Raw genomic sequence first — 22,483 nt, 5'->3', positions numbered from 1 at the left:
TACAACGACAACAACAACGACGACAGACAAATTTTGATAAGAAAAGCTCACTTGAGCCTTCGGCTCAGGTGAGCTAATAATAATTGACCTTTCAATAGCCTAACTTTAGAATGGTTGGTGCCTGTCAATTCATATTTTACAGGCTAATTTTAGTAATTTAGACAACTCCTTTCTTTGGGTTACAGAATTTTTTATCTCTTGACTTCAGACTAGAAAATGCATTTGAGAGACTTGAGCTTTCACCATATAAGCTGTCACAAACACATCTAAAGTACCTATAGTAAAGCCATCAATGATCAAGAATATACATCGAAAATATTGAGAAGAATTAAGCTAAAGCAAGAACAAAGATATTCTTGCTATACATTTTTGAGACTGGTTAATTTCATCCAAGACAAAATCATGGCTTTATGATCAAAGACAATAGAATATGATTCATTATTACTTTATTCAACAATTTTATTTACAGCAGCTTTTCACAACAGTTTTTATTTACAAATTAATCTACTTAGATAACTTAAAACACTACCTGTGTTAAAACTCACAGAACTAAAATATCAATACATCATGCTAAGGATGAAAACCTCTTTCTCTGAAGGAAGGCAAATGAATGCAATAATAAAAGGAACAAAAAAAAAAAATCCAAATAAAATACCCCCACAGATTCAGCTGATCTAGTAGGTATTTCTTTGATTAATAAATTATCGTCACCAGACAAAGCATGTACCATAAAAAGAATCACATATTTCATATATTTACATTTCAAATGTTTTTAACTGAATACGAAATTAGGCTATGTTTGTTGATGCTATTTCTTCTCACAGATTTGTAAAATATTGTGAGATGCAGAATTTCAGACAATCCTTCAAAAATTTGTTTGGAATTGTTTTCTACAGAGTGGAACATTTCTCCCATTTAGAAACCCTTGCTAAAAGTCCAAATACACAGAAAACAAATTTTCACATAAAGCCCCCCCCCCCCCCCCCAAGAACTTTGTATCTGTTTATATTTTATGCGTATTTTTATGCTTATTACGTGAATCAAATTAATGAAGGTAAAATTTACAAAAATCAGATTTTATATTTTTAGTCAATTTCTTTAAAAGAGGCGGATATTTCAATGAGGCAGGAGGCAATTCCAAACAAACAATTATTTTCTGGTCTTAGTTAAATATATTTATCAAATCATGAAACTCAATTTAATATATATACTTTGTACATAACTTGTCTCATGCAAATAAATATTACATATGTTTTGGAATATATTTCACATATAATGTATATATGTATTCATTATGAATTAACATGTAACTTGAATAGTTGAGCCAACAATAGAGTTCCACATCTTCACTTCAAATTTAAATGCAGAGGAGTCACATATATTGTTTGGATATAAATATTGGCACCAGAGTTTCCTTTTAACTTCCATTTGAAGCATAAAAAATAATCACTTGCAAACTTCACAAATACACTTGTACACAGCACAAAAGTGTCTTTTTAGTTTCGTTTTTCTTAGGTAATGTATTTTTGTTGATGACTTGTACTTAAATGAAAATTGGGAAAAAGCACATAAAGCGTTTTTCAGATAGTTTGTGAACCTTTAAGATTTTTGTCCAAATACTTAATCAAATTTAAATCCTTCCATTCCACAGTGTTATAGTCAATCAGAACACATAGTTGGGAACAATCCAATCCTCTCTTTTAAGAAACATCTGAAAAAACAACAAAAAAAAAAACAACTAAAAATTGTGCATAAATAGTTATAAGTAACATATATCTAGTAATAAAAACTCTTGCTGCTCGCTTTTTCAGAGTTACAAATTTCTTCAATAAATCCATTGCTTAGACCACAACCAAAAAGTACTTGAAAATTAGCTTTCTTTCAAATGTTCATCATGTTAATAATTGATATATACTGGTTCATCTCTAAGCAAAACTGAACAATGAAGGATAATTCCTATGTTGATAAAATCAGCATCAGAAATACCTACAAGAGGGTTAGAGCTCTTGTAGAGTTATAGCAAATTAGAAATTAGAAAATTTTTTTTTTGTTATTTAATATTTTGAAAAGTGAAGTTTTTGTGGCTTTGTAAAGGTCTACAAATTGCAAAAGGGAAAAGAATTGTTAATACTTTTCTCTTGTAAAATGTAATTAATTGTAAGATTTTAGTGAAAAATACTTAATTAAAAGATACTTACAGCTTACTGGTGTATCACCAAACCTTCTGTGAATCTGGTCGTGATTGAACTTTAAGAAAGCTTCATATTGTTCTGGAAAAAAAAGATTGAAGTTGTCTAATACTTCACTTATATTTCTATGCATTCAAATGATAAAAGATGAGGAAAAAAATGAATACTCAAGTTGTCTACTTCTTGCACAGGTAATATGATTCACATGACTCACTAAGACATTGAATTTTTAAAGGTAAGTGTCTCAAGAATATTAAGAATAAAACTTCAAAATCTTGTGAAGATTAAAATAAAAAAAAATTATTTCTTTATCCGTCTCAACGTAAAAACCGAATCATGATGCCTACCTGCTAGTTTGCATGTGAGTACTGAGTTATACTCCTGTCGCACTTGGTCCTCCCGATCCTTCAGCATGCGCTCACAGATCATGCTGACCTGCCGGAAAGTGAAGATGGGAATGTCCTTTTTGTTGGGGGAGAGGGCATTGAACAGCGAGGTAGATGAAGACCCTGAGGGGAGGTCCAGGAGCGATGACTGGGAGGAGGACTCGTGAGGGGGAGACATGTTGGGTGGGCTGGGGCATCCTGGGTACTGTAACTGTTTCCTTCTCTGCATCCTCTTTATTTCATGACTCAGATTTGTAGCAATTTGCTCTGTAAATTTAAGAACATACCTTGAATTAACTTTATCTATGCAGACTGAAACACAGAATTTTAACTTTTCTTTTCAATTTTACAGGATTTTAAAGATATAATTACAGTATTGTAAAAACTGATTCTGATTAATATGCTATAATAAGTAAAAACACTTAAATAGCTACATAAATCACAATACATGATGAAAAGCCATGTTTACACCTTAACTACATGCAATTTCCTTATATCATTCATTCTTAACCTTTTTATTCTTACACAAAATAGTAAATACGTTTTTTTCCAAAATTATTTAAACTAGCAAGATTTTTTTTTTACCTGAACTTAGTTTTGGTCCAACTTCCCCAAAAGGCGAAGGTTGAAGTTGGTGTTGTTTTGTCGGAGGAGTTGATGGAGACAGGGTCATGGGCATACATCTTCTTCGTTTTGGTGTGGTTTGACCTGGGCTGTGTAACGGGTCGAATTCTAGAGATCTTTTCAGAGTAGCACCGCAAGCCATCTTTTGTTGATGGGCACGGTTCGAAGAAAGTCAAATTTACTAAAAATATGGGAAACAGTAAGCCACTTATGTGGATGTTAGGATTGAAAAATGTATAAACTTCCTCGGTATACGATAAAATGACTTATAAGACACTCCTTTTGGGCTCGATGGATCTCGATTTAACGATATCTACGTTAACCATCCGCCACAAATATGGAGTCTCTTCAAATCAAAACAAGACAGCCTCGTTTTGAGAACAATCGATTTCGGCAAAACGAAAACGATTAATCATGTTAGTGTATATTTTATTTAGCGAATATTACAATTTCTACCAAAATATTTGTTGTTCCAAACAGTTATTAAATGATATAACAACGCTTTAAACGATAAATACTTATATATTTGGCTCATGAAGATTAAATAATTATTTCTTCTTTCGTTTTGTGCATTGTGATCGTAATTATGTTACGCAATGGTTGTTGGAAAAAATGTCAACAAAGCACTTGTCCAGTGGTTGCAGTTTTGTTGTGCACTGTCAAGGTAATGTGTCAACGTGTCAGCTAAATTTAAGCAAACGTTGTGCATATGGATCTGTTTTACATTTATTTTATCTATGCATGATTTGTTTCTGAAAAAAATTGATTTAATCCTAATCAACTGATTCGAATTTCCTCTGGTCAGGCAGAGATATAAATACCACTGTATTTCTGGGCCAGGTTCGGTATACTGTTGATTTAATGATTAAGCTACATACCTTAATAAACTATATAGCTTTATTAAGCTATTTAGATAAGCTCATTAACCTTATTTATATGCAGTTTCCTCATTTTTATTCTCTTTTTTTTTGGGGGGGGGGTATTCATATATGGACCTACTCCTGCAAGAAAAGTGGACAGGCTTTTGACAGTACACCCAGTAGATGTGGACGAAAACTTGTCTACTTATCTTAAGAGAATAATATAGACCTTGTGTTTTACTACTGGTAATGTTAAACATTCAATTCAGTTCAAACAAGAATGATTTACTGTGATGTAAGATGCTTTTCATAAATTTCAGTGTAATCTGATGGATGACCAATACAGCAGCATTGATATTCCAGTATATATTTAGCACACTGACACTTCCCAACCAAGAATAATATAAAAATGGTGAAAAGGAAAGGAAATCCACAAAGAGCCTCAGAGGAGAAACAGAGATGTTTGACTTGGAACATGATGGACTCACTTGGTGTGAGAGACCATGGAGGCTCCATGTCCATTATAAACGATGACGATCCATGTCTCTTACATGAACTTCAACAGTCAGCTTCTAGCTCCTCAAAAGAAAAACACAGAAAGGACCCTGATCAACAAACTTATCACTTCTCACAGGATCTCATGCATGACATGTTTAATATTATTTTAAGGGAATGTGTCATGTATGTGCCAATTTTAAGCTCCAAGTGTCCTGAGCATGATGGAGGGAAGTATTTTGAAATAGGGACATTTAAAGTAAAAATTACAAACGAGAGTTTCACTCCATCTGTACCATCCCAGCTGCCGGAGTGCAGGGAATATTGGCTGTACATCAACAAAAGCCACGGACAGGACACAGAAAATACTGATCATAATATGCTGTACTTTGAAACGTGTGAAGTAGATGAAAATGAACCAAAGGAGACAATTCAAAGATTATTCTGGTGTGCTGAAGTAGATCTGCCTCTACAGGTGCCGACTTTAATATATAAAAGGAAATGTGACAACCCTGATCCTCTGAAGTTTGATTTGATTTGATTTTTAAGCTTTTATTGTTGATTCTCAAAAAAAATTGTAAAATTATTATTCTTAAATTTAGTATTATTTGTTTTATTTAAACTCTGAAAAAGATTTGTTAATTTCTTTTCATTTATTTGAGTAGGTCCTAAAATCTTTAAGCGAGTGTAAGCTGCTCCAGTGTGTTGGTCGTTATGACAACAGTCAAGCCCTCCTACACGTGACTGTGTTTGGGTCAGAGAGGTTGATCACCAGACCAGCATTTGCCAGTGAACCAGTCAAGTCCAAAGTAACCAGCACAGTTCTAAAGAATGTCATAGGATATTTCTTCTCCTTGGAACCACCAGGTATAAAAATATTACTTTATATGAAAAATAATACGACTGTCAATAATCATGAACTTTTCCTGATAGAAAATAAACATTTAATATGTTACCAATCAGAAAATATTTGCAACTGAGAAAAAGAATGAATGACTTTGCTCCTGTAAGGTACAATTACTATGAGATTGTTTATGTTGTATTTCTATCAGTTAATTCTACTGTCACAGACTACTCCCATCTGCCATGTGTCAGGAATCATGACATAGAACATCTGTACGCCGTGGTGAAACAGAGACATGACGACACAGAGCTAGAGGTCAGTGTTGACGTACAACACGATTGGCTGAGACCTGAACTCCGACCTTACCAGGTCAGGGGGGTGAAGTGGATGTTACAGAAGGAATGCTACAGTCATCTGGAGGAGAACAAGCATGAAGGTATCAAGAGCTTGTGTAAAAGACAATTGATAAATGTGCTTAATTTTTTTCCTGATTAGTTTAAAAGGTTGTTTTTTTTTCCAGATAAGATCTTTCTCCACCCCCTGTACAGTGAGATAGAAACAAAAGACAAACAGACACTCTACTATAATATGCTTGGAGGAAGGTAAAATTACAAGTTAATACTTGATATCGCAATTACTTAATTTAGCGGAACTCTTTCGCGAAGGAGGTAGGAATCGTCTGTTGGGTGGGGGCAATGTGCTTTTCAATACAATGCAAGATCGATCATTGTAGCATTTATAAGGACAGATAAGTAAAAAAATCCTGGTGGAATACCTCGCTAAACAATCGCTGAACCAGCCTAATATATTTTTGAGAGGAGCCAATCCTAAATTGTCACATTTTTAACGATATCTTTAATTAAGTGGACTCTTCTCGTTATATTTTCATTGAAAATCGTCACATTTTTTAGCAGATAAAATATTCTAAACTTTCCTTAATTGACAATCTACTATTTGGAGTTCAACATCTGACAAAACATCGTGATTTCGGCATTAAATTGTTCGAATCATTCGATTGTCACTACTGTAAACAATGTCATTTGCCCCCAGAAATGTAGACTTTTCTCGACTCCCCCGCAAAAGAGCGGTAGTAAGTTAGATAACTGCGAGGTACTCATTGGTAGTCGCGATATAACGTATTTTCTTTACATTTACATCTATTATAATAATAACATTATTTTAGAGTTTGTTTTAATAAGTAATGTCATGTTTATACGACAGAGAAATTTAGCAAGGTGAATGATTATTGAGTACTAAATGTAGTAGTTGTACATTTCAGCTTACTGAGGAACAGACCAGTGTCTATAACACCACCCCCTGGAGGGCTTTTAGCAGATGAAATGGGTCTGGGTAAAACTGTGGAAGTATTAGCTTGTATCATCCTTCACCCACGACAGAATGTGGATCCACCCCAGAGAATTACTACATTGTCAGAATATCAAGTAATTTGAAAACCTCCCTCAAAGAGATATTTGCTATTTCATATCAGATAAAGCTCTAAAGGATGTTTTATGTATGTGAGTGCATGTTGTATAAGAACATAGTCAGTACATTTTGTTGTTATACATCTGTTTGATTATAAGCTATCATTAAAAAACAACAACCTGAAGAAGGTGTAGATTACAGCAATGTAAGACTTCCTAGTCTGTAGTGATATTTGCTTTTTGTTATATTTTTTATGTAAATGTTTCAGAAAAGTGAGAGACTTGGAAGTTCTGATGCTGAATTCACTTTGGAAGGTGTGAGGAAGGTGAAAGAAGAATCATTGGACCGTAGTAAAGGGCAAGATAATGGTCATATTAAAGGTCATGATGAAGGTTGTGTTAATGGTCAAATGCATTTTTCAGATGATTTGAATATAAGTCAAAGTTTAGATAAGAAAGATGATGTTTTGGATTCTGATAAAGGCGATCACTGTACCTCAAAGCTATCAGATACGACCCAAGGTATGGACACAGATTTAGGTAAGCTCAGAGATTTGCCTAACCAAATACTCAGCAATGAATCCCATTCCACTGACAAACAATTAAACAGTCCAGAGAATGGGTCTGTGGACACACAAACAACTAATAACACAGACTTATATAACAAATCAGGGAGAAATTCTGAGAAAATCCTTGTAACAAGTGAATCTGGCCCTAACACTAACCTCCTCCACCCAAACAATTCTGCTCCACAGACTGTCATAGAATCAGATGGCTCCAACAGAGACAAAAGTGAAAGTTTGAACCAAGATCATTGTATGGATGGAGAGGTACATATGGATGTAGACCTTGTAAATAGTGTAGACTCAGGTACAAAAGGAAATGGAGATGTGGAAAAGTGTGCCGATGATAGTGTGAAAAATTTACATGGAGATGAATTAGAAAATATTGAAGAAGTAAGGATGCATGATCATCCCTATATGGAAAATTCTCAATCTGACATTAACAATACAGAACAAGTCCTTCCTCAGACTGAACAAAGTCCACATTTAAAATCAACAACAAAATCAAAAAAGTCCAAATCAAAGAGACAGAGTAAAGGCAAGGATAAACCTCATAAAGAGAAGACCTTGGTCAAGCGGAAAAGTACCAACAAGTTTGTAGAACTGGTGCCTGAGGACCAGTTTCGCAGTAAGAACATTTTCGACTACACAGAGTCTGTTGCCCCCAGAAACTTCTTTGAGTGTATCTGTGGTACAGCCAATGACTCGAGGAAGGTCAATAGGTCACGAACCCAGCTACACAGGGTTCAGTGTGTGACCTGTGGTCTGTATCAGCATGCGGAGTGTGTGGGTTATGACCTTCAGGATCCGTATAGAGGGCAGTACAAATGTCCTCACTGCCTCGTCATAGCAGTAAGTCTTCACTAAATTAATTAAATGAAGTAATTTAAAGAAAAGGTCAACACTTTTATTTAGTTAAATGAAAATATTAAGTTTTTTGATGAGTTGGTAAAAGTTTTAATTTTAAATACATGTGTTTTGGCAGGAGCCAATCAAATCAGGAGCCACATTAATTATCTCTCCAGCAGCGATTAGTCATCAGTGGACAGAGGAAATACAGAAACATATCAAAAGAGAGTCCCTCAGAGTCTTTGTCAGTACCCCATACTTATCTTAATTCCTGTTAAACAATTGTCTAATTCTTAATAATAGACTGAATTTTTGAGTCTATGTCAGTACATGTACATATTTTTATCCATATACTTATCAACAAGTCTATCAGCAACAATAGATTCAATTTGTCAATTTTTTATTTTGATTTATTTGATTACTCATTATAAAACTTTCCAAACTAAAGGTATACAATGGTGTTAACAAACAGAGGTTTGTCCAACCCATGATGTTAGCCAGACAGGATATTGTAATCACGTCGTACGAAACTCTCCGCAGCGAGATCAACTATGTGGACCTACCTCACAGTAACAGTACGTACCAACCAGAGAAATACTGCACTGAGTCAGTTTTTACTGATTGTTAGAGTTCATGAATCTTAATTTATTCCCTATTTTTAGGCGAGAATGGCAGAAAGTTCCGACATCCCAAGCGCTTTATGGCGACACCTAGTCCTATCACTGCTGTAGAGTGGTGGAGGGTAAGGGGGGATGGGATTAATGAGATCTGTTTAATTTTGATACTTATTATCTGAATGGATTATATTTAGTTGAAGTTTTATTGAGACCTGTGTATTTAATTTTCGTACTCTTTTTCTGAGTAGATATGTCTGGATGAAGCTCAAATGGTGGAGTGTACCACAACCAAGGTATGATTCTCGTGATCTTCAATTAAAAGTTGATGAAACTTGGAATAAAGTGATTCAGCATTTTCTCTGAACCTTTGTATTTTATACTTCAGACTGCTGAAATGGCTCTGCGACTGAGTGCTGTGAACAGATGGTGTGTAACAGGCACGCCAATACAGAAAAGTATCGAAGGTGATGTACCTACACCTATTGTCACGTATTTTACAAAAAATGTTAATGCTTTAAACAATATGTGTCTTTGAAATTTATGTTGTCTAATACGTAGATGAAAGGCATGCAGGTTTGAAAAATTAACGTGATCAGTTTCAAATATTTTTAGCAAGAATAATTAAGATACTGGTAAATACATGTATTATTATCAACTTTTTCCCTTTCTCTCTATCGTCCTATTTGTTTTTTTACTACAGATCTATATGGCCTTCTGCTGTTCCTAGGGGTGGATCCATACTGGGTAAAGCAGTGGTGGACCAAACTGTTGTATGAACCTTTCTGCTACGGGCGGGAGGAAGCCATGATTGATCTTGTCTCCCGGGTGATGTGGAGGACGGCCAAACATGACGTCCTGAATCAGGTCAGTATAAGATAATTTTATTTTCCAATTTTGGAATTCATAATTGGTAATTCATTTCATTTGAATTTCACATTTTACAAAGTAATCAGGTTTTATACTCAACAGCCATCAAAGGAAGAGAATTACTTTTGACGAATTTGAAAAAGTAGGCTTCTTGTCATATGGATTGTGAACAACCAGTTCATATTTTTTTTTAGATTGTGATCAACAATGCCTCTGCACGCGCAATGACCCTTCGGTGAATACAGCCTCAAATCTGGGGAATATGTAGTGTTTTGAACTGTTTGCTTGTATAGATTATGTATGGAATATAACCATCAGTATCCGTGACTCGATGAAGGTCAGATTCGTACTTATCTTACTGTGGCACTCTTTTAGAGGTAAAGATTTGAGATGTTAAGGTAAAATACTGTATTAAGTTTTGGGACTTCCAAATCACTTCGACATATCCATGGTATTCGAGATGAAGTTCAACTGCATGTAGAAGCTGATATTTCGCAATTGATTATCATTGGAATTTCACATTTTACAATTTTAATGTTATTATTTGGATTGTGGGTTGTTTTTCAGTTAACATTCCTAACAAAGTGAGCATGAAATTGGCTGACATTTTCTCCTGCCACTAAATTATTTACTCCGGGTAAGGTTTTGGCCCTTTTATTGGACTGTTTAGAGGTAAACATTTACATGTATGTGTTCTTTTTCAGAAGCTGGATAATAAGATTAAGCTCAGTAGCCTGGATAGAGCCACAGCTAATCAGGTACAGTACACTGTGTATGTGTTAAATGAAACAAAATGTCATAAAATTATATTTTATTCTGTTTATTTATTTTGATATGTAATGGACAAATGTTCTACTTTATATCAAAACATGCAGTTTGCTGAGTTGTTGTTTCCCTCAAAGAAACATTGCAATGATTAATTTTTAATTTATTTGCTTTTACTTAGATTGTAATGAATATAAACATGCATACTCTGTTGTCAATTGTTTAGTTGTTGTTACCCTCAGCATACTATATATTGTTAGTGTTTCTTTTGTCAGTTGCTGGGTCCACTACTCAGACTTCGTCAGGCTTGTTGTCATCCTCAGGCAGTCAAGGGAGAATTCCTGCCTCTCCACCTCAGACGAAGGTTAGTTACAATAAAAACCTCAGAAATATTTCTTAACAACTTTGTACGGTAGGCGTTACTTATAATTCATACTATGTATATTTAAGCATAAGATCAAAAGCATACATGCCAACTTTTGAAAATTCCCATATTTTGCGTAGTAACACTTAGAATTTCTAATTTTTTAAAAATAAATGATTATGAAATACTTTTTTTAAATTATAATATTTATAACACTTATTAATACAGCACAAATAAAACAATACAAATTGAAGTTTTATTTTTCCAAATTTAAATATCTTTGCTTATAATAGTTGTCACTCTGTTTTATTAATTCACATTTTGTTTCTGGTATGTACCTTAGCGTGTCCTTATTCATATTAAGGTATATAAACAGTGCATAATTAATTTTATCTCACACACAAAACAATTTGGAGAAAAAGGTGATTAAATCACATTTAACAAAAGCTGTGAGAAAAATTAAAATTGTCAAAGTAATACACATGTGATTGTGTACAGCCCACATCACCATGAATGTTCATTCAGTTATTGTTACATATATGTAAAAAAGAAATATAACTTCTCTACAATATGACTGAAACATTTCATATCTGCAGTAATTTATTATAAGAGAGATTATTTATATTTATTTAATCTAATTATTTTCAACATTTTTTTTAAATTGAGAAGTATACAATATTTTTATTATTAGCAGTTAAAATCAGCAACTATATATGCTTTGAAATTTTCTACTTTCGTTGTAACCATGATTTGGATTCCAATTTTAATTATCATTTTATTGACTTTAATTTTTGTTTTTAATACAATGACTAATAATTAAGCCATTATTCTATGTGTTTCACTTTGCATACCCCTTCAAACTGAAAAGATTAATTATCCCCTAACTGCTCCAGGCTATAAGCTACCTGTACCTGGACAGCAGTGTGTGCGTTGAAGCGAGAAGTGATTTCCTGTGGCTAATTAACTCTGCATGCAAAATAAACAATGAGACTGATCTGTGTGCATTGAATAAACAACTCTGATATTCTTATCCTGATTGACAAAATTCGGCGGTAGGGAAACTTAAAATCTGAATTTTTTTCAAATCGGGAAATTGGGTCAATTTTTCTCTCACGATCGGGAAGGCGGGATGAAAGGGTAAAATCGGGAGGATCCCGCCTAATTCGGGAAAGTTGGCATGTATGCAAAAGTCCCATTTATCTAAATTTAGAATTTCTAAGTTTTTGAAGGTAAATCTATCTGATCTTACATACAATGCTGATATTTTACAGTGCGATGACGATGGAGGAGCTGCTGGAGTCCCTCACTAAGAAGACAAGGACAGAATGCGAGGAGAGTCATCGATTGTTGATCGCAGCCTTCAACGGTCTGGCCGGCTGGTACATCATTAACGAACAGGTATAGCACAAAACTGTGAACCAAAAATGTGAATATTGTACTGCTCACATCACCATATATGTTCATTCAGTTTTTGTTACATAGTGAAAATGCAATGTAAGCTCTCTCTCCCACCCTACCCCTTCCTGAAACATTTCATAATAATGCAGTAATTTATTATAAGAGAGATTGAGTGGTGCTTTTAGTTTTTAGACCTCTATGTTTTCTCAACATCCATATAGAGAAAGATTTTGATAAGATATTACTTTAAAAAAGAAATCTAAACCCACCTAACACATGTATTCAAATTAATCTAGGTGTAACCATGATAAAGCTTGTTAAAGCAATAAGGGAGCATGTTTTAGATTGAGCATGACAACAAAGCAAGCATACTCTGGGAGCTATATTTATCTATTTTATTATCCCCCTCCCAGTTTGTTGATGCTGTGGAGATGTACAGGGAGGTCCTGAGGTCAGTTGAGGATCACAAAGATCGTTTCCGTACCGACGACCTCCAACAGCTCCATGCCATGTATAACCTGGCAGAGATACTGCAGTCAAAACCCGAGGGGGTCCAGCCAACACTCAGGGATGGACAGCTCAAAGAACAGGTAAACAGGGGGGGGAGGACAGCCAAACTCAGAGATGGACAGCTCAAAGAACAGGTAAACAGGGGGGGGGAGGACAGCCAAACTCAGAGATGGACAGCTCAAAGAACAGGTAAACAGGGGGGGGTCCAGCCAACACTCAGGGATGGGCAGCTCAAAGAACAGGTAAACCGGGGGGGGGGGGGGGGGGGAGGACAGCCAACACTCAGGGATGGGCAGCTCAAAGAACAGGTAAACGGGGGGGGGGGGGGCCAACACTCAGGGATGGTCAGCTCAAAGAACAGGTAAACGGGTGGGGGGGGGAGAGGACAGCCAACACTCAGGGATGGACAGCTCAAAGAACAGGTAAACGGGTGGGGGGGGGGAGAGGGGCCGAGGGGGTCCAGCCAACACTCAGGGATGGGCAGCTCAAAGAACAGGTAAACGGGGGGGAGGGGGTCCAGCCAACACTCAGGGATGGACAGCTCAAAGAACAGGTAAACAGGGGGAGGGGGTCCAGCCAACACTCAGGGATGGGCAGCTCAAAGAACAGGTAAACAGGGGGAGGGGGTCCAGCCAACACTCAGGGATGGGCAGCTCAAAGAACAGGTAAACGGGTAAACAGGAAGCCAACACTCAGGGATGGACAGCTCAAAGAACAGGTAAACAGGGGGGGGGGTCCAGCCAACACTCAGGGATGGACAGCTCAAAGAACAGGTAAACAGGAGAGGGGGTCCAGCCAACACTCAGGGATGGACAGCTCAAAGAACAGGTAAACAGGAGAGGGGGTCCAGCCAACACTCAGGGATGGGCAGCTCAAAGAACAGGTAAACGGGTAAACAGGAGAGGGGGGGGGGACAGCCAACACTCAGGGATGGGCAGCTCAAAGAACAGGTAAACAGCCAACACTCAGATGGACAGCTCAAAGAACAGGTAAACGGGTAAACAGGATAGGGGGGGGGTCAGGGATGGGCAGCCAACACTCCAGGGATGGACAGCTCAAAGAACAGGTAAACGGGTAAACAGGAGAGGGGGGGGGGGGCAGCCAACACTCAGGGATGGGCAGCTCAAAGAACAGGTAAACGGGGGGGGGGTCCAGCCAACACTCAGGGATGGGCAGCTCAAAGAACAGGTAAACGGGTAAACAGGAGAAGGGGGGGGGCAGCCAACACTCAGGGACGGACAGCTCAAAGAACAGGTAAACAGGGGGGGGGGGGGGGTCCAGCCAACACTCAGGGATGGACAGCTCAAAGAACAGGTAAACGGGTAAACAGGAGGGGGGGGGGGAACAGGTAAACAGCTCAAAGAACAGGTAAACGGGGGGGGGGGGGGGGGGTCCAGCCAACACTCAGGGATGGACAGCTCAAAGAACAGGTACCCGGTATACAGGAGATTTATGTGATAAATTTGTAGATGGGATAAATAACCCTCTCCTTCCTTTTTCTACCAAAGACAGAAAATAAATAAAATCAGTTATGATAGGATAATAGTTGCTGTAAATATGATTTTGTCAGATACAAAGCCAAAAATATTTTATTATGTATTATATACTGTATATTATTAGATGGAGGAGCTGAACAGGTAAACAGTAGCCTCAGGGATGGGCAAAAAGAACAGGTAAACAGGGGGGGGGGGATGGGATCCACTCTGTGAACAGGTAACAGGGGGGGGGGGGAACACTCAGGGATGGGCAACTCCTGGGGGGGTCCAGCCAACACTCAGGGATGGGCAACTCAAAGAACAGGTAAACAGGGGGGGGGGGGTCCACACTCAGGGATGGACAGCTTCAAAGAACAGGTAAACAGGTCACTCAGGGATGGACAGCTCAAAGAACAGGTAAAATGGGGGGGGGTCCAGCCATCTCAGCTTAAAGAACAGGTACCGGGTACACAAATATAAAATTGTAGATCAAATAGCCCTCTGTGTTTAAAGAGAGGAAATAAATAAAATCAGTTATGATGGGATAATGTAAATATGATTTTTTCAGATACAAAGCCAAAAATATTTTATATATTATATACTGTATATTATTAGATGGAGGAGCTGAAAGTGAAGTACCTGACAAAGTCGCGGACTGTGGTCCACTCTGTGAATGACCAGCTGACCCCTGTTAAACAGAGTCTACAAGACCTGCAAAGAGAGGTCAGTATGGCAGGGAATAAAACTTTATTTTTTAGCTTAACACGATTTATTGGTTACAAAGTATAAAGTCATTTGGGTGTAAATAAATACATCACAATGCATACATTCTCTATGATAAAAACCAAATAACATGACGTCACGATGCATTGTAGTATGTAGTTATCTAATCGATAGATTGAGACACACTTTGATGTTTACAAAGCATTTTTATGGGTACAAAGGAAATAAATTCGTTATCCAGGTCCAATCAAGGATGTTTGGGGATTTACCCCAGGTTTTATTCCAGGATTGAACCTGGATAACTAATATTATCTCTTAGAGGAAGGAGAAACAAGTACATTTATTTACACATATAAACTTATGTTTAAGGTCGATATATATTGGGAGTAAAGTACATTTATTTACACATATAAACTTATGTTTAAGGTCGATATATATTGGGAGTAAACAGCACAAAGTAAAAAATCTCGTGTGGTAACATTCTGAAAAGTCACAATAATCACAAATGCTTTGAAACTATGTAAAAAGATATTATTGGAAGGTTCTATTTTTTAGGATTAATTTACTTATAAAGTCATTTCAAATTAAGACATTTAACTTAATCTTACCACCATTGTAGTTTATGGAGGGACAGGAATGGTGGTTGGAGGTGATTCAGTTAGCGGCTCAGAGAGATATTGATGATCGATTGATTGACCATGTGAAAAACGACCTTAGTAACCAACAGACTAGTGTACTATCAGTCTCCATGGCAGGGGCGTAAGTAGTCATAGTAACCAACAGACCAGTGTACTATCAGTCTCCATGGCAGGGGCATAAGTAGTCATAGTAACCAACAGACCAGTTATCGTCAGTCTCCATGACAGGGGTGTAAGTAGTCAAAGTAACCAACAGGCAAGTGTACTATCAGTCTCCATGGCAGGGGCGTAAGTAGTCATAGCAACCACAAACTAGTGTACATGTTCTGCCATTTACCTAGTAGGGGGCAAGAACAGGCTAGTAAACTACATGTAAAAGTGTTTATGGTGGGGGGGGGGCATAGCAAATCATAAACAACCACAGACTAGTTTACTGTCAAACTCCTTGTTACGGATATATGTAGTCATTGACAACCACATGCTTTTGTTATCTTGCTTTAAAAAAGAAAAGAATGTAACAATAGGTTGTCATTGTGGTTTAAAATTAAAGCTTCTTTTTATCAGATTTCACAATGTCTATGGACTGGAGCTGGTGATGCAGCAGAGGATGATGGCCCTGGAATCAGCCTACGAGAAACTAAAGCAGGCCCTGAACAAGGTCACGGGAGAACCCTCCCAGGATCTCATCAACGAGACAGTGGAGTGCTGTCTGAGGCCGGTAGAGGGCGTGAAAAGCAGGTAAAGACAACAGAGAATCAAATATTGTCAAAATGATATATTCAATATATTCTTACTATAAATTTATAAATATGCATAATACAGATTTCATTAGAAATAAAGTAGGGAATATCCTACATGTTATAAATTATGTCAGTTAAATAGATTATAAGGAAGTCCAGTTGTCATTGATAAACAATACAAAACTTCATTTCCAGTTGTTCCTTCTGTAAAATCCACCTCCTGTTTGAAGATTACGAAGCCAAGCTGTTTTCATTTCAAGAAAGGTATATTTAATGCAATTTCTACAGTTATGAATGAATATTCAGTAAAAATGAATGTAATATTTCAAAAAAGAAAGAGAAATGAAAATGACATGAAGCTAATAACGGAGAGCACTGTAATTATATACATTGAATTCTTTATTTTCTGACCCCCTCCCCCTTCTATTATTTAATTCTCTATTTGCTCTATCTTCCTCTCAGAGCTTTTGCTGTGGCTGAGGACACGACAGAGGTTTCGTCTGGATCTCGGCGTCAGGGCACCTGGGCCGACAGCGAGATGGAGAGGGCACTCAAGAGTGTACTCAGCTTTGCCAGGAGTCACGCAAGTAAGAGGGCTGAAATGTCTAATTCCATACAAAGATATATTTTTGTCTCGCCTGCGACGAATTTAGCGACCATAGATTCCCTCGTCGTCGTCGTCGTCGGCGTCCAACTTTTGGTTAACCCAAATGTCAAAGTTTTATAAACTTCTCAGTCTTCTTGAAATTTGGACACAATATTCAGTATGGATAAAAATTTATATCCACACAGTTTTTTCAGCCTTTGCTGTGGCTTTTTGAGGACACATCTATAACTTATAATGGCATGATGATTTGTCATTGTACAGGTTATAAGTAACCAACAACATCAGTACCAGAATTAGGTCATTTTGACCTACATTTTTCTGCATGAATGACTTTGGTTAAATTGATAATGGAGGTTCATATTTCAGCAACTATAACTTATAGTGGCATGATAGTTAGTCAGTGGATACATCATGGGTAACCACAAACGCCTGTACCAGAATTAGGTCATCTTGACCTACATTTTTCCGCATGAGTGACTTTGCATAAATTTATGGTGGAGGTCCATATCTCAGCAACTATAACTGGCATGATAATTTGTCAGTGGATACATCATGGGTAACCACAAACGCAAGAATTAGGTCATCTTGACCTACATTTTTCCGCATGAGTGACTTTGCATAAATTTATGGTGGAGGTCCATATCTCAGCAACTATAACTTATAGTGGCATGATAATTTGTCAGTCTACACATCATGGGTAACCAACAATATCAGTACCATAATTAGGTAATCTTCACCTACATTTTCTGCATATATTTTACAGTGGATTTGATTTCAAAATGCAAGTTGTTGCAATATTCTAATAAAAACATCACAATAATTTGTGAATTTACAGGGTATATGTATATATATATAAATGCCAATATAATCGCCAAGGGATTAGATATTAAGTCAGCTGTTCCATTTCTTTATTATTGTATTTTTGAGTTATTCCTTCTGAAATGTCAATAAATGCTTCAGTTTATCAGACAATCATTTCTTACTAACCACAGCGACAGCAGGCGAGACTTGCGGGCAACCCTTAAGAATAACATGCCTTTTATTGTCCAGTATCTTGGAGGATGTGTTTAACATTTTCCCCTAGAACACCTTGGAAGTACATGCTTTTTCATTGTTTTTTTATTCCAGTGGACAGGGATCTTATTCATTATGGACAGACACACATTGAGATCATGGACAAGCTGAAAAAGGAATTCAAAGTAAGACCTATTTCATTTTCTTTCTTCATGTATATATGTTTGTGTACCTGAATGTATGATTTTTACCTCACCTGAGCTGAGGACTAAGTTTTGTCCATTGTTGTCTTAATTTTGTTGTTGTCATAAACTTTTCACAATTTCATCTACCCCAGAACCACTTGGCCTTTGCACCAGGTAACCCTGAGTAAACAGGATTCAATTTAATTCAAGGAAAGGGTCAAAGCCATTTGAAAGGGGAGATAATCTAGAGAAGGCAAACATTAAGTTGATGCCTTTCAGAAACCACTGGCAAGGGCCAAATATGGTGAAAATATGAACAAGGGTATTTTGATTACATCATGGCCTCCATGTTTTGGGCCACAAGAGGAAGTTGATGTTTTCCTTGGGAATATGCAGGAAATCATTTCAAGAACAGAAGAATCATGCCTTGATACCTTGGTAATCATGGCCCCCTGGGCTAGTATGGGGTGAATTTCCTAAAGAACATTGGGAGCAAAAGAACTCAGATGAGTATTGTACCCCACAGGCCTCATGTTATCTATAAAACACATGAGAAATGTTAAATTTTTATTTTACAGTTACTGCGAGTGTTGTGGATTGAGTGTAAGGCTCACGTTTCTTCGTTTGATGAGCTGAGTATGGCCACAACCAGACTGAGATTGAGGTTACCAGACGAACCAAAACCAGACAACAACCAGCTCAACATTCTAGAACCCGCAGAGGTACTGACACAGCAGTATAATCTCAAAATAAAAATTGTAATAGCAGTTTATACAGGATATGACATCAACAGGAATAAGTAAATAGATATTTCCTATCATATTGATATAGTGAGAATAATTTTATCCAGTGAGAAATGGCTAATTTTGATTTGTTTTATTGATATAGCTGGATCAACACAAATTAAAGTTGTTGTCAGAAAAGACAATCAGTGAGAACGAACTCCGAAAAAAATTAGGACAGCTCCTCTATCTACAGAACCTGGCCAAGGTAGGAAGGAATTAAAAGCTTTTTTCACTAGAACAATTTGGGTATTTTATATTGTGGTATATATCTCATACAGATACATGTTTTATGACATGATGCATATTATGTAAATATTTTAATCAGAAAATGGTTTTTGTAGGCACAATCAAGCAATGAGAGCGGGGAAAATCCTGACCTTTGCCCTATTTGTCAAAAAGAGCTCGGAAAAGAGGTGTGTCAAGTAGATTCTAAAAATAGATTAATACGTGTTCTTTTTTCCTAGAAGACATTATTTTTTTTAAAAAACGTAATTTTAAATGTTTCTATTGTATGCAGTGGTGTGTTTTACACTGCGGTCACTGTTACTGCCTTGACTGTATCAGAGTTCTGTGTGAACAGTATAGCTTCGGGGGCCGTAATCGTCTGGTCAAGTGTGCTGTCTGCCGGGAGAAAACGTACCACAGTGACATCTCCTATGTCAGCACAGTCAAATCAGATGAAGATAAAGATGTAGAGACAAGGGTACAGGTAAACAAGTTAAATGATATTACTGTAAACCAATTTTTTTTTTCATCTTTTTATTTATTGATTTATGGATATGGTACAGGGAAAATGTGTCAGTCACTGTTTTATATATTCTGACAGAATCTTGTAAAGAAAATCTGGGTCACAATTTACATTCTCTGTTTTAAATCTCATTTTTGATACTCAAAAAACAATGTTTGAGCTTCATAACCAGTATATTTTTATTCAATTGAGAATTCTCTTATGTCTAAAGGGAAGTCACTCCACTAAGATTATTGGGATTATTCGATGTCTGAAGCAGATAAAGAGAGAAGACCCTGGTGCCAAAGTCCTGCTGTTTTCCTCTGTAAGTTCTCTCTAAAGGCTCCTCCAATGACAAGGCCTAGTATAAATAAAATTTAGTTGATTAATACCTTTTTTTAACTTCTATGTTTTGTATTTTAAAGGTACTTTGAAGATGCTTGATAAGGTTTTTTTAAACTCTGACTTTTGTGAAATTCATAATTTTTAATTGTACTATATTTAGTGGACAGACATTTTGAACATCCTGGTACAAGCTTTAGAGGAGAATGAGATCACCTTTAAAACACTGTTTTCTGGAAGTAAATTTCAGGTAAGTATTTATCATTCTAAACTGAGTATTAAAAATATTAAAATGTTCATGTTTTTTTTTTATAATAGGATAGTATGTTTAAATAACTATTTAACTGAAATATATGGCATATTAATATACATGCACAGGGTATTGTTTCTGCAAAGTTGACTTGTAAAGGTAAAATTTCTCATAGAAAAATTTGGCTGCCTTCAAGTCAGATGAGAACATAACAGTGTTACTTCTTCCAATTCATTCTGGAGCGAACGGACTGAATCTGATAGAGGCTACGTATGTTCTACTGGTGGAACCCGTGCTGAACCCTGCACAGGAGTTACAGGCCATCGGACGAGTACACAGAATAGGACAGACCAGGTAAGGGAAAATGTAGAAATAAAGTCTGATATCATTCCCGTTGTAATTTTTATTTGGTAAAGATTCACAGATTTATTGAAATTGCATAAAGAGAAGAAAATTTCAAACCATTCATGAATTAGTAATATAGAAAATACATGAGATCTAAGACGAATAAAGAGATGTTAGATGGAATTGTATATTTATGATCTCCCATGCTTTGTAGTCGGATATGATTTTTATCCAACGAGTTGTGTGTTTTTTAATCCGTGAGCCTTGGCGAGGGGATAAAAACACACAACGAGTTGGATAAAAATCATATCCAACTACAAATCATGGGAGATTCTTTTTATTCCATGTTTAATACTTCACAAACAATGTTTTACACTGTTTTTATATTGGACTCCACTTTATTTCATCACGCTAAAGCCAAAAACATTGTGACGTCATAACTGAGGGATAAAAAAAATATATCCAGTGAGTCATATCCACCAGATAAAGGGGTAAACATGGGATAAAATTTTTTTATAAGATTAAACCTAATAAATGAGTACACATCTATACATTGACTTGTAGACCAACCCAGGTCCACAGATTCGTGATCCGGGGGACGATAGAGGAGAAGATGTACAAAATGTTAAAATCAGCCGAGGCCACCGCCTCCAGTCACGATACAGAGGAAAACTGTCTCACCGTGGGGGATCTAACTTCTCTCCTGAAAGAGGAGCGGGAGGAGGATCCAGGAGAAAACTCTCAGACTCTATGACATCTCAGATTATTGTTTTTTATCCTTTTGTAAAGCAACAACAGTGATTAGGAATTTCTAAATGTTCTTTCTTTCACATGGACCAGCTTTTAATTGGAACAAGATGAGGACCAAAATAATATGTTCTAGTAAGATCAGGAAGTTGCCATATAGATGAAGTGGCTTGAATTAGATATTATAGTAAAGGTGTATCCTTTATGAATTTACACAGTGAACCTCATATTGAGGGCTGTATATACTTTTTATCTGTATACGTGTAGCTGTACTCTAGTAATGTTACACTTATCAATACAAGTTATATGTTTTTATTACATACTTAGTAATAAATACAGGATTTTTGCATATGCGATATGCCTGACATCACAATAGCTGTATCAGCCCTGCAGGGCTGATATGGATTTGTGGGGCTGGTATGGATTTGCAGGGCTGATACGGATCAATATTACACCCTTAGTAAATTAAACCTAAAAAAAAAACAGTAACTTTTTGAATGTAAGGATAATCTGATTGACAAATAGATTATTTTCAAATTACGGATCGGGGACATTTGAAATAGAAGTACATGTAGAAACAATTCCAAACCATATGAGACAAAAGACCGTGTAAATTGTAAGAATTCCATGCATGATTATTAACTTATTTTCTTCTCTACTGAAAGCGTTTAGTATTTTATTACTAAGTATGTAGTAAACATAAAAAACATACCCTTTTCCACATCACATCCTGTATCAGCCCTCGACCATTATCAGCCTCGGGCCTTCAGCCCTCTGGCTGATATTGGTGTCTCGGGCTGATACAGGATGTGATATGGAAAAGGGTATGTGTTATTCTATATTTATCGTTCTCACATACATGTATAAATGTGTGTATTTTTGTTGGATTCTTGTTTTTATGTGAAAATTGTGAATTGACACGTGTGCAATACTGCTAATATTAAAACTGAAAAGTTAAAAAGGCTTAAGGACATAAAGTCTTGATCGCATCAAGAACCAATTCAGGTTCCATGAAAAGCATGATGGTAAAAGTGCAGTTCACTGGTTGATAAATCCTTCACTATTTATGTTGGTTGTGTATTGTCTTTCAATGACACAGACACTTAATTAATAACGTGGGCATCATAAGGTTCTGCTGTGTTGTTGGACT

The 22,483-nt window shown here is 36.5% G+C and overlaps 2 protein-coding genes across 2 annotated transcripts; one reads left to right on the top strand and one right to left on the bottom strand.

The window, feature by feature from the left end:
* Window positions 1-429: 429 nt before the first annotated feature.
* On the bottom strand, window positions 430-3,572 carry LOC134245298 (akirin-2-like). The gene is made up of 4 exons (XM_062727608.1): window positions 3,161-3,572; window positions 2,537-2,842; window positions 2,199-2,270; window positions 430-1,711 (listed from the first exon to the last, which is right to left on the bottom strand). Exons 1-4 carry the CDS (start codon window positions 3,339-3,341, stop codon window positions 1,701-1,703), a joined length of 570 nt encoding a protein of 189 aa, XP_062583592.1. The 5' UTR covers window positions 3,342-3,572; the 3' UTR covers window positions 430-1,700.
* A 231-nt stretch (window positions 3,573-3,803) lies between these two features.
* On the top strand, window positions 3,804-22,087 carry LOC134245279 (E3 ubiquitin-protein ligase SHPRH-like). Its single transcript, XM_062727585.1, has 33 exons — window positions 3,804-3,863; window positions 4,380-5,029; window positions 5,220-5,421; window positions 5,625-5,834; window positions 5,919-6,000; window positions 6,678-6,840; window positions 7,092-8,237; window positions 8,371-8,478; window positions 8,683-8,809; window positions 8,897-8,976; window positions 9,100-9,144; window positions 9,237-9,315; window positions 9,552-9,719; window positions 10,012-10,095; window positions 10,286-10,302; window positions 10,423-10,476; window positions 10,759-10,847; window positions 12,119-12,245; window positions 12,659-12,835; window positions 14,846-14,953; window positions 15,573-15,712; window positions 16,156-16,329; window positions 16,527-16,595; window positions 16,794-16,918; window positions 18,067-18,137; window positions 18,716-18,859; window positions 19,026-19,127; window positions 19,264-19,335; window positions 19,440-19,631; window positions 19,882-19,974; window positions 20,155-20,241; window positions 20,417-20,595; window positions 21,151-22,087. Exons 2-33 carry the CDS (start codon window positions 4,469-4,471, stop codon window positions 21,338-21,340), a joined length of 5,265 nt encoding a protein of 1,754 aa, XP_062583569.1. The 5' UTR covers window positions 3,804-3,863; window positions 4,380-4,468; the 3' UTR covers window positions 21,341-22,087.
* Window positions 22,088-22,483: the final 396 nt, after the last annotated feature.

Source organism: Saccostrea cucullata, unplaced genomic scaffold (genome assembly GCF_032062105.1).
Source record: "Saccostrea cucullata isolate Sc308-1 unplaced genomic scaffold, CSIRO_AGI_Scuc_v1 ctg125, whole genome shotgun sequence".
Classification (NCBI taxonomy): domain Eukaryota; kingdom Metazoa; phylum Mollusca; class Bivalvia; order Ostreida; family Ostreidae; genus Saccostrea; species Saccostrea cuccullata.
Note: the sequence above shows the minus strand (reverse complement) of the source record. Positions and strands in the feature narration are given on the sequence as shown.

Excerpts from the sequence above, each read along its gene's own strand:
- LOC134245298 (XM_062727608.1), bottom strand. The coding sequence starts at position 3,341 with ATGGCTTGCGGTGCTACTCTGAAAAGATCTCTAGAATTCGACCCGTTA. Across the intron at positions 2,843-3,160 it reads TGGACCAAAACTAAGTTCAG|AGCAAATTGCTACAAATCTG; the intron begins GTAAAAAAAAAA and ends TTAAATTTACAG. Across the intron at positions 2,271-2,536 it reads ACTCACATGCAAACTAGCAG|AACAATATGAAGCTTTCTTA; the intron begins GTAGGCATCATG and ends TTTTTTTTCCAG.
- LOC134245279 (XM_062727585.1), top strand. The coding sequence starts at position 4,469 with ATGGTGAAAAGGAAAGGAAATCCACAAAGAGCCTCAGAGGAGAAACAG. Across the intron at positions 9,720-10,011 it reads TGACGTCCTGAATCAGGTCA|ATTATGTATGGAATATAACC; the intron begins GTATAAGATAAT and ends TTGCTTGTATAG. Across the intron at positions 14,954-15,572 it reads TACAAGACCTGCAAAGAGAG|TTTATGGAGGGACAGGAATG; the intron begins GTCAGTATGGCA and ends CCACCATTGTAG.